Source organism: Phodopus roborovskii, unplaced genomic scaffold (genome assembly GCF_943737965.1).
Source record: "Phodopus roborovskii unplaced genomic scaffold, PHOROB, whole genome shotgun sequence".
NCBI lineage: Eukaryota > Metazoa > Chordata > Mammalia > Rodentia > Cricetidae > Phodopus > Phodopus roborovskii.
In genome coordinates this window covers 20,977,217-20,990,800 of record NW_026125391.1, presented here as the reverse complement: position 1 = coordinate 20,990,800, position 13,584 = coordinate 20,977,217, and the positions used below count along the sequence as shown (strand labels likewise).

The window sequence follows — 13,584 nt, the reverse complement described above, 5'->3', positions numbered from 1 at the left end:
CCAAGCTGACCTTGAACTCACAAAGATCCACCTCTCTACCTCCCAAGCACTGGGATTAAAGGTGTACACCACCACTGCCCAACTAAAACCCTCTTATAGTGATAAATGGGAACTGAATTTTATCTTGATTAACAGGCAGGAAAAAAAAAGATAAACCACAGAGTGGAATGTGCCCTAAAAACTATAAAAGAACCAAAAAAAAAAAAAGTATAGGTTTTCAGAAGGCATTTATTTAAAAGACTATACATGTAATTCACTTTGAAGCTTTTCTAAATAAATAAATGGCTTTTAAAGTCTTATCTGCTTTATAAGGAAATAGATGGTATCTCCATGGAATGTAGATAAATTTGAGAAACATTCTAGGCATGCATTTCAATTTACTGAAACAGAACACTGAGGTAAACAAACTACGTAAGCAAGCATGGAGTTAAGATAAAGTAGAAATTTAAGTCATAATTAGCCAACATCTCTGACATGTTACTTGAAAATATGACTCAATGAACTTGAGTTTTCCCCACACACTGGATATTTTAAAGGTTTTTTTTTTTTTTTCTCCCCCATGACAGGGTTTCTCTGTGGCTTTGGAGCCTGTCCTGGAACTCGCTGTGTAGACCAGGCTGATCTTGAACTCACAGAGATCCACCTGCTTCTGCCTCCCGAGTGCTGGAACTAAAGGCATTCGCCACCAACACCTGACTTATGTTTTTGTTTTGTTTTTATTTTAAAGGTCTTATGAAGACTTTACAAAAAGAAACTAAACACTGTTTAATACCTGTTATTAATTCCATTCCTAAGATTAAATCTACATACTTACATAAATTCAGTAATCATACTTGTTCAATAGCCAGCCTTGCCCTTTTTTCATCTTATTTGTTTTCCTAAGATTTATTTGTTTATGTGTTTTATGTATATGAGCATCTTGTCTGTATGCATGTCTGCACACACCAGAAGAGGGCATCAGATCCTAATATAGAAGGTTGTGAGTGCTGGGAATTGAACTCAGGACCTCTAGAAGAGCAGCCAGGCTCTTAACTGCTGAGCCATCTCTCAAACCTCTGCCTTGCCAGTTTTTAATTAACTTTTTAGTTACTGAACAGAATGATGGGTTTCATTATGCCAGTGTCACAGGTGGCACATGTATGTTGATATACTCTGTTCATATTCATCACCACCACAACTCACTACCTTCTCTTACTCTGTTCTTTCTCCGCACTGGCTGAAATCATCATTTGGAAATGCAAATTATAACAACACTGGGATGTCACTTCACATCCACAGAAAGACTACAATTTTTAAAAACGGAACGTGTATTGAAGTAGGTACCCACAATATGCCAGGTGTGTAAGGATGATCTACCATACATCCAATGGCATGAGCAAATCATTCCTGTCACCAGCTGACTTGGCACTCGGAAGGCTCACACTAACTTCAGTAGTGTTAATGGTTTCATTTGTCTTTTCCTTTCCCTGCAATTTCATGGTGGTGCATTAAGTGTACTAAAAAGTAACACAGTCTAAGCCACATTCTTGACGTCTTGCCTACCCTACACTTTTAAGACTAGCCTTCCGATTCAGCAATTACCCTAGCAATAGTGGTCAAATTCAAAGACAGAAGGACAGGTCAGGCCTCTCAGCTTTTGCGTTTCTTAAGATATGCAAACATATATAAACTAATAGCTCTGGCGTGTATGGTTCCGCGTACAATAGGATACGTATATATTTATAAACTAATAACTCTTATGTGTATGGTTCAACATACCATGGAAGCATATTAACCCTTCCAAAATATCTAAATTTGGCCATGGGGAAATTAAAGAAAAGAAAATAAGGTATGGAGCCAGGAAGTGATGGTGCACACCTTTGATCGCAGCACACGGGATGCAGAGGCAGGTGGACCTCTGTGAGTTTGGGGCCAGCCTGGTCTACAGGACAGGCTCCAAAGCTATAGAGAAACTCTGTCTCGAAAAACCATTAAAAAATTAATAACAAGGACTGGAAACAATACCTAGTATCTACATAGTAAGTTTTATGCAATAATGAATCATAGCTTATAACACAACACAGAATGGAGGTAATTTTTAATAAAAATACTTTTAGCGAAAGCACCTTCTGGTCTGCAGTGGTTTTCTATATGACTCTAACTAATAGTAATAGCTGTGTCTATAGCATGCTAAGAACCAGACCACCAGAGACACAAAACTAGAAGCAATGCCCTCTTCGTTCCTCAATCTCAACCACTTCCAAACAGTGGACCACTCTCGGTACACAGACATGACAACACATCCTGGGGATTTCACACTCTAACCTATGGTATAACAGCCCAAAACTTCGCCATTCATGAGAAGTTACAGCTGGGTGGTGGCGGCATATGCCTTTAATCCCAGCACTCAGGAGGCACAGGTAGGAGGATCTCTGTGAGTTCAAGGCTAGCCTGGTCTATAGAGTGAATTCCGGGACAGCCAGGGATACACAGAGAAACCCTGTCTCAAAAAACAAAAACAAAAAGGAAGAGAGGTTACTATGAGAAAGTCATCATTCCTTCATTTTAAGTACCATTATGTAAAGCTAAGACAAAATAATGGTCAAAGTTTTAATTTTCTATAATTATAATTTTACAGTTTATGTAACAGTGATAAAAGAAACTACTGGATACTTTGAAATTCACAATAGTTTAGTTATTTGCTCTCTTTGGGGTTATTGAGGGCTAGAAATCAAGGTACAAGGAGGTTTAAGTAAGGTGGGAAAAACAGATGCCAAGGACTATGAATGGGAAAGAATCACGCCGTGCTCTCTGTTGAGCTGTGCCAGGGACTCTGGGTGACAGACAACTAGACAGAGAAGTGGGCTCACATTTATGGTCCGTAGGAGTGTATAACAACCAAATGCTCTGTCTACAGGGCACTCGCTCTCAGGACTGAGGCGGCCTTCTCAGTAGCCCGGGGATCACTCTGTCTTGTACATTGTCATCTTATGTATTCCACGGTCCTTGGTCTCATCATTTTTAAAATGAAACAACTACAGTGTTATTGCAAAATGTCAGAGGGGGAAATCATTCAGTAAAAGTGGTATCTTGTTACTTCAGCTTGCAACTCTCTCTTCTCTGTTTAGGTAATTTTAAAAACTGCTTCTCAGAAGACAGGTATTTCCAGCTGAAGTTTCTTCTCCTACTTTTCTGGCTCTGTTCTGAGAATGACAAAACCCGAACAGGGAAAATACCAGAGCTTGATTTTGAGGTAACTAGTACTTGAAGTACAGCTTCGTAAAACTGTTTTTACTTGTCTTCTTTGCCCCAAAGAACTTAGCTTTTTTTGTCATAATCAAACGCTGAGAGAGCAGTTAAATGAACCCCTTATTTGCAACCCATTTTATCACAGCAAGACCCAGTAAAGGTAGCAAAATTTCCTTTTTTTTTATTTGTTTTGTTTCTAAAAGTACTGAGTTTATTTAAAAGTATTTCATAAAGGTTGAGTCTCATTAAATGTGGTGGTTTGAATGAAAATTGGCCCCATGGGCTCATATATTTAAATGCTTGGTCCCGGGTTGGTGGAACTGCTTGAGAAGGATTAGGAGGTGTGGCCTTGTTGGAGAAGGTGTGTCACTAGGGGTGGGCTTGGAGGCTTCAAAAGCCATGCCAGACCCCCTCTCCCTCTCTCTCTCTCTCTCTCTCTCTCTCTCTCTCTCTCTCTCTCTCTCTCTCTCTCTGTCACCGGTGGATCAGGATGTAAAGCTACTGCTCCAACACCATGCCTGTCTGCTTCCCACCATGATGATCATAGAATAACCCTCTGAAACTGTAAGCCGGCCCCCAATTAAATGCTCTCTTTTATAAGAGCTGTCTTGGTCACTGTGTCTCTTCATAGCAACAGAACACTATGATAGGAAACAAGTACATCTTCTCTCTCTCTCTTTTTTTTAAAGATTTATTATTTATTATGTATACAGTGCTCTGCCTGCATGTACACCTACACACCAGAAGAGAGCACCAGATCTCATTACAGATTGTTGTGAGCTACCATGTGGTTGCTGGGAATTGAACTCAGGACCTCTGATAGAACAGCCAGTGTTCTTAACCTCTGAGCCATCTCTCCAGTCCCCAAGTACATCTTCTTTAGATGTTGATTTTTATGAGTTCAGACTTGCAAACAATATGATAAATTATGTTTATGTATGATAAATATAAAAGATGTTTGTAGAAATAAAGTATCAATAAGGTAAACTACAATAAGAGTATCATCTGTGGTTTTTTTATGAAATAGAAGCATAAGAGATTTTGTCTGAAGCAGCAGGGTATTGCAACATCAAGTTGCAAAGCTGAGATCTAATAAAGATGGTTGCAAATCACAGCAGGCACGAGGGGCTGCTCAGTGCCAGAACAGTACTCACCTTAAGGAGATACTGTATTCGGGATAAAGGATGCTTGTGTACTGGACCCACACACCAGTCTCTTCCTCTGTTTCCTTTTGTTTGATTTCTGTGACCGAGAATAGATTAAATGATTCAAATCTTCTCACAGACACATGTTTCAGACAGTCATCCAGCTGTTTCTGCTTCAGAACCTTTAAAATGAAATCAAATATTGGGGTTATTTTATACATGTAGTATATGTTTAGTTTCCAGTAACACTGGATTATATTATTCAGACTAATGCCCTATTGAACACAAGGAGAAAGATGGACAAAACACATAAGAGCATACTTGAAGGCATTGGAGAGCAGGGAAGACAGTAACAGCTTAATAGTCTGATATGTTATAAAGGAAAAAAGTCCTGACTTAGCAAGGCTTCCATATCTACTTTTCTCCCGAGCATTTGGTAATTGGAGGAACTGAGAAGACAAGGAACACCTTTGATAGCCAGATCTAGAACAGATGTACTAACAATTCTTTGGTGTGTATGAGAGCTGGCAATGGCAGTGACCACATCTCCAAGCCAGCAACATGCTGCTGGGTGCAGCGTAGACCAAGGCGGTGAGCACAGCTCTCACTGCTGGCGGTAAAGGTACCCACTGCCATCTTTGAGAAGCCGTGGCAGAAACAACTATGATTTTCATTTTAGCAATGTTGTTGTTTACCAGATAAAGACTCGTGGCCAGAAAAAGATAAAGATTTACAGTAAAGACAGATTCACATTAAGAAAAAGCACTAAAGGTTTACAGTGTGTTCTAAAATATATGTAGGCTTGGGAGAGAAAAGGAATAAAATGGTTTTAAAAAGACAGCGAGGAGCTGGATGTGGTGGCACACGCCTTTAATCCCAGCACTGGGGAGACAGAGGCAAGCAGATCTCTGTGATTGCAAAGTAAACCTGGTATGCAGAGTGAATTCCAGGACAGATAAGAGTTACACAGTGACACCCTGTCTCAAAAAATGAAAAAATAAAAAGTAAAAGAAATAGTAAAATAAAAAAAGCCACATAAAGATGGAGAAAATCTGGATACTGTACCGTATTATATTGTCTTTGTATCGTTTGACTTCTGAGGAAATAACAACTGTTAAAACAAATGCTGCTGGATCAATCCAATTTACATATTTTAAAAATGCTTTGACTTCAAAATTTAAGTCTAAGGACAAGTTACTGGGGAAAAGGATTTCTATATTTATTTCCACAGAAAATGAAAAGCTGTGGATTCCTTCCAGACAAACATGGTTTGATCAAGCCAGACCCCCTGAAACAGCATTCCTGGTGATCCAACATTTAAAACAGTTTGAACAAGGCAGCCTTGCAGACTATAGCCAGGATTTCTGTGTCTTCTTAGGATCCCCATGACAGTGCCCTATCAGCAGGAAGTAGTTTGGAAAGAACGACACCCAAATTCCCAAATATTGTCTATGTTTGTTTTCATTTATATGGGGTTGGTTATAAATGGTTAATGATCACAGCCAATTCTTTTTAAAGGTAAAAAGGGAATTATGGTATAGATATGAATATTTTGTTTTGAAATGTATTTTCATTTATTGATACAATTTAAGGTCAATTTTGTGATATGTATATTTCTCCTCTTGTTTAGGTATTATGTTTATAAAGCTCATTTAGAAATGTAATGTATAAATTAGTACAAATATTAGATAGTTACCTATGATAGTCAAAACTTAGAGTTAAGTTATTTAGGTTTTCAAGATGTATTTGAGATGAATAGGCATTCTTCAAACCTTTCAACAACCTACAAAATATGGCATTTAAAATGGTTTAGGGTTTTTCTTGACAGTGAAGCACAACTGCTCCTGGCAACACCACCTGCACCAGAAAGGAAGATGGAAGATGAATATTGAAGAAACGCATTATGAAGTTTATTTCCAATATGGCAAGACTAGCCATTTGGACAAGATACTGCTCTTGTCTGGACTGTTTGACTTTATGCTGTATAAACTAGACATGCAGGACCCATAGAAAAGTGACTGCTGATTCAAGATGGACATTGCTGACATTGCTACAGAGTTTCTGCTTTATGGAAGAGTCTGCCAGACAGTCTGCAGGACACAGAAAAAAGTGACTGACAAATTGCCAATACAAGAAGACAGATTAAAATTTCCTGCTTTGCTAAAGAGTCTGCCAGACACACTATGGCCTATGGGCTGAAGATGAAAGATTATAGAAGAACTTCGGGTGACTGACCAGGCGAGTTGTCTCTGTCATTTCTAGAGTATATATATTATCCTTCTGTGGTCTTTGAAGGAGTTGAAGACAGATAGTTATGGTTATAGTTTTCCTTAGTTAGGATTACAGATAAGTAACATATAGGACTTTAGACTCACAAAGATAGAATAGATCATGGAATATTTTCTTAAGTCTTACTAAATGTTAATGGACTAAATATTGTTAACTGTAATTCTTACTTGATAACTGTTGTGTGATTTATTTTGCTATGTTAAGGTTAAAACCCTTCTTTTTATTTAGACAGAAAAGAGGAGATGATGGGAGATGTCATTCTGTAAATATGTTTCTCATACTGGTTAATGAATAAAGCACTGTTGGCCAATAGGAAAGCAAGATAGGTGGGACTAGGAGACAAGGAGGATTCAAAGAAGTAGTAAGGAGGGGTCAGCATGGAGAGTCTGGGGAGACCAGCCACCAGCCCCACTCCCCGGTAAGATAAGACCTCGTGGAAATACTTATTAATAGAAATGGGTTAATAATTAAGACAGAGCTAGTCGATAAGAAATAAGTAACTGGCCAACAGCATTATATCAAATACGCAGTCTCTGTGTGTTATTTGGGGCTGGCGCCGCGGTGGGACCAGACCTGCGGCAGGGGAAAAAAACTACTCCTTACATGTGTGTGCATGTGTGCATCTGTCTGTCTGTCTGTCTGTGTGTAGGACCCAGCTGTCAAACTGAATATGAGGCAATATATTAATAGATGTGATAAGTTGAATACAATCAAAAGTGCATGTAACCAAGAGCCTAAAGGTTCAACCGACCATTCTGCTACATTCCCAGTGTATATAATCAAGAGCCCAGAAGTCTAACTGACACTGCTACCCGCTGCACACCTCATCTCTGCACATAACCAGAAGCCTCCAATTCTGGAGGACCTAAAAAGAAGCTGCCCCAACATGCTTTTGCCCTCTTTTGTACCTTGTGGTGCCTGCTTTTTCATCACACTCTTGGGCGATATTTCTACAATTAGTCTTTATTTCTTACTATGCTTCATATAGCTAGCTGATGCTTTCATTTCTGGACAATCTTTTCTTTTTTTTTTTTTTTTTTTTTCTAATTGTTATTTTAGGTGTATGGGTATTTTGCATACATGGATGTCTACGTACCAGGTTGTGAGGTCAGACCTGTGGAGGTCAGAAGAGGGCAACAGATACCCTGGAACTGGAGTTACAGGTGGTAGTGGGCAGTGATGTGGGCGCTGGGAATCAAACCTGGCTCTGGGGGAGCAGCCAGTTTTCCTAACATCTGAGTCATCTCTCCAACCCCAGACCAAACCTTTCTTTCTTTTTTTTTTTTTTTTTTTTTTTTTTTTTTTTTTTTTTTTTAATTTAGATCCTTTGCGTTCTCTTCTCAACCTCTTTTTGACCCTCTTTGAAGGTCAAAGTAGTATTTTTACTTTTTACTTTGATTCCTTTTTCCTTATATAAAAACTTCTCAACTGTGTATCCCATCCTTATTCAGAGGCCATACTAATAATCATCACTGTATCTTTCCAATGACATACTGTGAGGGAAAATTAATAACTAAAGATAAAGGACTCATGGCAAGAAGGGAAAACCAGAAAGAACAAGAGCGTCTGCCAATAGATATAGATAACTCCCTGACTGGAGAGTACATTCTCCCTGCCCCCATTATCTTAAGGACAAGGCCACTGAGCCTTGTCCTTGAGAAAGAAAACCCCCTAAAATTGCAGGTGTGCTAAACAATCCCGCCTTGTAAAACTTTGTACTCTGTGAAATCTCTGTAACTTGGAAACCTTATGGGCTGAGACTAACAGTCTCCAACCTCCCTTTCCCTTTAAAAACACTTCGCAATTGTAAGCGGGCACCTTACTCTTCTGATACAGTGAGGTCCCAGCCAATTCAGTTCTTAGCAATAAAAACCTTTTGCTTTTGCAGTCAGGAGTCACTTCCTTGGATGCTGAGGAAACCCAATAGGCACAACAATACGTGCTGCTGGCTTCATCTAAAGGGATTTTTTAATTGTTTGTTTTTATTTTCCAGCTTTCTTTTTACTGGGAATCTTTCTGAATGTTTTCTAATACTTACTCTTTTCTCCTTTGTAATTTTCCGCATACCTCTTCCTTTCCTTTGTTTACTGAACTTGGCTTCTCTATGTTTTCCTCTTTCCCTGACTCCTTCCTTTTCTTGGTCAACTTAGTATTTCTCTGTGTAGCCCTAGCTGTCCTGGAACTCCCTTTGTAGAGACCAGGCTGGCCTTCAACTTATAGAGATCTGCCTGCCCCTGCCTCCCAAGAGCTGGGATTAAAGGCATGCGCCAGCCACTAAAGCCCTGCATCAACCTAGTATTTCTACATTTACCCTAGGTATAAATTCATAGTCATTTCCTTAGTCTTTGGCTTACAGTAGTTGTCAATGTATTGGCGGCCTCTTCATCAATTTTTATATCTTTTGCACTTTGATCCTGTACTGTTATGATTTGTTTTCTCCTCACTGGACAGAATGAAGACTGAATCTCAGGGGTAGGCTGCTCAATGAGGTCTCCAAACACAACTGGAAGAAAGATTCAAGACAATGTTCTGCAAATTACGTCCCAGAAACATGAAAATATTAAAAGGCAATGTGAGTTCCACAAAAGCTCGTTATTCTTTACTGAACACAAAAATACTGCAGTAGATAAAATGTTGGATGAAGATTTCCAAAGTTTACTAGTGAAAACGACAGTGATATCAAAGAAGGCATAAACAGAAAAACTCAACCCAGGATCTGAAGAACAAAGTCAGCAACACAGAAGGAAATGAACAATAAAAGTTTGCAATATGGTGAAAAGTTACCAGCATCTTCAGAAAAAAAAATATATTCCTTGTATATATGTGTTGTATATATATATCTATATATTCCATATTTTTATAATATACATACATACATATATCTGTGTAGCTCTGGCTGGCCTCAAACTCCAAAGCCCTAGGTAAAAACAGTGCAAAGATTACTTAGGACTTAAACAGACTTAAAGATCAAAAATTACTCTTGAATGATCAGAGAGTCACTGAAGAAGTCATAGTAGAAATCAAACTATTCCTAGAATTAAATCAAAGTAAAAGTGTAATTCTGGGACCTTGGGGTAACAGTAAGCAATTATGAGTGCTTACATTAAAAACAAAACCAAAAAATAAGAGCACAATGACAGACACCTTTAATCCTAGCACTTGAAGCAGAGGTTGGTTATCTGTGAGGCCAGCATCATCTACAGTGTGACCTCCAGGACAGCCAAGGCTACATAATTAAACTGTCTTAAAAGTTAAATTTAAAAATTAAATTAAATAAATAAATTTATGATGCAACTCAAGGTCTTGTGTGTTTCTAATTTTTATATTTAATTAGTTTAATTATAAATGATGTAATTAATACAATTACAATGACTTTCCAGTTCTGTGGTAATTACTGAGTTTTGAATATGTACAGTTCAATAATTTTTTAAAGAATATTTTGGGCTAACTGAGATAAGCATACATTGCTTTTTGAGGATTTCTTTTTTTTCCCCAATCCTTTTTTATTTAAAATTTTTACATACAATATATTTTGATCATACTCTCCAAACTCCCTCTCCAAACTCCTCCCATATTCTCCCTACCTCTCTACCCTCCTAACTTCATGTTCTTTCTCAATCTAGAAAAAAAAATACAAAACTCAAAACAAACAAACTAAACCTAATAAAACAAACAATAATAACAACAAAAGCACACAAGAAAAACATGGAGTCCGTTTTGTGTTGGGTACCTACTTCTGGTTGCGAGGTCAGGCCTGGAGTGTGGTTGATATGCCCAGTGACACTCCATTAGAGAAAACTGATTTTCTTTTCTTGGTTAGGGTGGGGCTTTCTGTCCACTTCCCTTCTCCATACTGGATTTTTGCAACTCAAGAACTTAAACAAATGCCAGGCGTTGGTGGCCCACATCTTTAATTTCAGCTCTCAGGAGGCAGAGGCAGGCAGATCTCTGTGAGTTCAAAACTAGCCTGGTCTACAAAGCAGGTTCCAGGACAGGCACCAAAGCTATAGAGAAACACTGTTTCAGGGGGGAAAAAAAGAACTTAATAATCCAAGATCAAGAGAGCTGGCTCACTGGATAAAAACAGGCCCTGTGTTCCGTTCCCAGGGCCGAGGTGAGCTCTGATGCCCTCTTCTGGCCTTCACAGGCACCTGTACTCTTGTATACGCATGTCCCACCCCATATACAAATAATAAAAAATTAAATCTAAATCTAAAAAAAAAATGTTTGTTAAGCCTTGCCTGACAGTGATGGCATATGTCTTTTATCCCAGCACTCAAGAGGCAGAGGCAGGTGGGTCTCTATGAGTTCGAGACCAGCCTGGTCTGCAGAGCTAGTTAAAGGACAGCCAAGGCCTCACATAGAAACACTGTCTTAAACAACAACAACAAAGCCGAATCTAAAAGCACTCAGGAACAAGGAACAATGAAATCAATGCAGACTTTAATGAAACGGACATTATAAAAACAAATAAAAAGAATAAAGAAAGAACCAGTCAAACTAAAAGTTATTTGTAAGGATAAACAAGTGGGTAAACCCCTAACTAAATTAGCCAAAAAAAAAAAAAAAAAAAAAAAGAAAAAGAAAGAAAGAAAGGGAGGGAGGGAGGGAGGGAGGAACTAAATGAATAAAGGTATTCCCTCATTGCTCTCTCCTTCCTGCTAACACACTGAGCAGCTGCTTAAAGCTCCTGCTGCCTTGACTCTTTCTACTACAAAGGACTATGCCATCAAACTGTGCACCAGAATAAACCCTTCCTTTGTTAAACTGCTTTGTCTGGTAGTCTGTCACACTAATAACACAAGTAAGTAATAAAGCACGTTAAGAGACACTGTGTAGGGCTGGAGAGATGTCTCAGCAGTTAAGAGCACTGACTGCTCTTCCAGAGGACATGGGTTCAATTCCCAGCACCCACACGGTGGCTCACAACCATCTGTAATGTGATCTGGTGCCCGCTTCTAACCTGCAGTGCAGGGGTACATGAAGACAGCACTCATATGTCAAAAAATAATATATATTTTTTAAAAAGCTAAAAAAAAAAGAAAGACATCATGTAAGCAGGGATTTTGCTCTAATTTTTTTTTTATCTTTATTGATTCTTTGGGAATTTATCATGCACCCCAATCCCGATCTTCTCCCATTCCCTCCATATGTGCCCCTCACTCTTGTAGTGTCCCCCATTAAAAAAGAATAAAATATTAAAGTATTAAAATAAATATAGCATTTACAATATTAGTTATATCTAAACATTAATTTAAATGCAATAGCATAAATATAAAGATAAATTTAAAAACAAAAAGGGAAAACACTTCACTCCTCCACCTTTCCCTCCTTTCTATCACCACTTCATTCAACATGGTGTCATTGGGAACTGCTGTGTGTCATGCAGTGTATCCTTTTGTCCAATCAGCTTTACTTGCAAATGCTCACTGGGTAATGAATTGTTACTCTGGTTCAAAGCCTCCGGTTTTGGTACAGCATCAAACCATACCCTCCCCACCACCAACACCGACATTCCTCTCTGATACCCTGCTGTTGCCTGGACTCTTGAAGAGTCCATACTGCAGGTATGGTTCTTCAGGTCAGTCCCTTCAAACACTCCAGCAGACTATGCATGATGGGGTGTACCAACTCCAAGCCTTGGATGTGTAAGCTGGGATTTTAAATGCTCGTCTTGCTCTCTCATAATTCCACCATAACTGAGAGCATGCCAGCCAATTGATCTGGGTATACAGCCCAAGTACACAACATTAAACCACCAGGTGGTCACAGCCTGTGTCAATAAACTACCAGGTGGTTCAAAGACATTGCACGACACACGGCATCGTGGTCATTAGCTAATAGCAATAGCTAAGTAAAATAACACAGTGACGACTCAGTGCCCTGAGCCACTGTCTTAATTACTTTTCTATCGCTGTAATACGATGACCAAGGAAACCTATACACACACTTGGATTCATGGGACATCCCTGGACAGTGAGTATTCCCACTAATGACTGCAAACTTAGAAGATAAACATCTGACTGTCACATGGCGGGAAGAGAGAAGGCAGTGGCTGTGCCTACTCCCTTCACTCTCTCAGACACCTGGGAACGCGTGCGGGTCACCGTCCCAGCAGTCAACCAACCGCGCAGATCTCCGGAGCTGGAGGACCCAGAGAGTCAACGTGAAAGTCAGCGACCACGACAGGGTTGGGAGTTACAGCGAACTGGAAAGTGGCAGGACAGAAGTGCGAGCGGCGAGAAGGGGCGGTCCCACCCATCAGGCAGGCAGGCGGGTGGGCAGGCGGGCGAACCAGAGCATTTCCCACTTGCATCTGAGTTTCCCAGGACCTCCGTATAGCTGTCCCACTCTGAGTCCCATCCACCCGCCCGATCCCCCTTTTTCGGTGGGACAGTGTAGATGCATCCAGGGGACGCGTCTGGATTGGCTCCCGGCAAACGGAGCAGTCCTGTCCCGGGAGGGGAGTGGCCAGAGCAAAGGTGGCTCGCCCTTACCTGTCTCAGGAGCTTCCACCGAGCGGCCCCCTTGGGCGCCCCCTGGCTGGCACCTCCGATCCTGGGACGCTCGCCCGCGTCTGCAGCAGCCCCCGCGGCCCCCGAGGCCGCCACCTGCGACTCCATCACCGGCGATGACCGGACACACAGAGCCACCTCCGCCGCAGCTCTCCCCGGCCAGGACCTGCCTCCAACTTCTTTTTTCCCTGTCAGGACCTGTGACGCCCGGCCTCCCGCCCACAGCCCCGGCGTGCGCCCTCCCCGAATTCCGCATTTCCGGTATCCGCGTCTCCTTGGCAACCAGGACGGCGGCATCGCGTCATTGCACCAGTTTTCTAGCAGCCATCTTTAGTGAGGGCGAGCCGGAGCGGAAGGGATCTGTGACATAGTTACAGGGAAAGATTTCCTCCTTGCTTTCTCCTTTC

The 13,584-nt window shown here is 40.5% G+C and overlaps 1 protein-coding gene across 2 annotated transcripts in view; it reads right to left on the bottom strand.

Moving 5' to 3' along the window:
- Camkmt (calmodulin-lysine N-methyltransferase) overlaps window positions 1–13,530 on the bottom strand; it is a 353,466-nt gene extending 339,936 nt beyond the window's left edge. Inside the window, exons 1-2 of one of the 2 annotated variants that reach the window (XM_051175206.1) lie at window positions 13,160–13,530; window positions 4,383–4,555 (exon numbers count right to left, since the gene is read on the bottom strand). In XM_051175206.1, coding sequence (XP_051031163.1) covers window positions 4,383–4,555; window positions 13,160–13,474 — 488 coding nt within the window. In that variant the 5' untranslated portion in view covers window positions 13,475–13,530. The remainder of the gene's footprint in view (window positions 1–4,382; window positions 4,556–13,159) is intronic. The other variant, XM_051175205.1, reaches the window with a different exon arrangement.
- Between the last annotated feature and the right edge of the window lie 54 nt (window positions 13,531–13,584).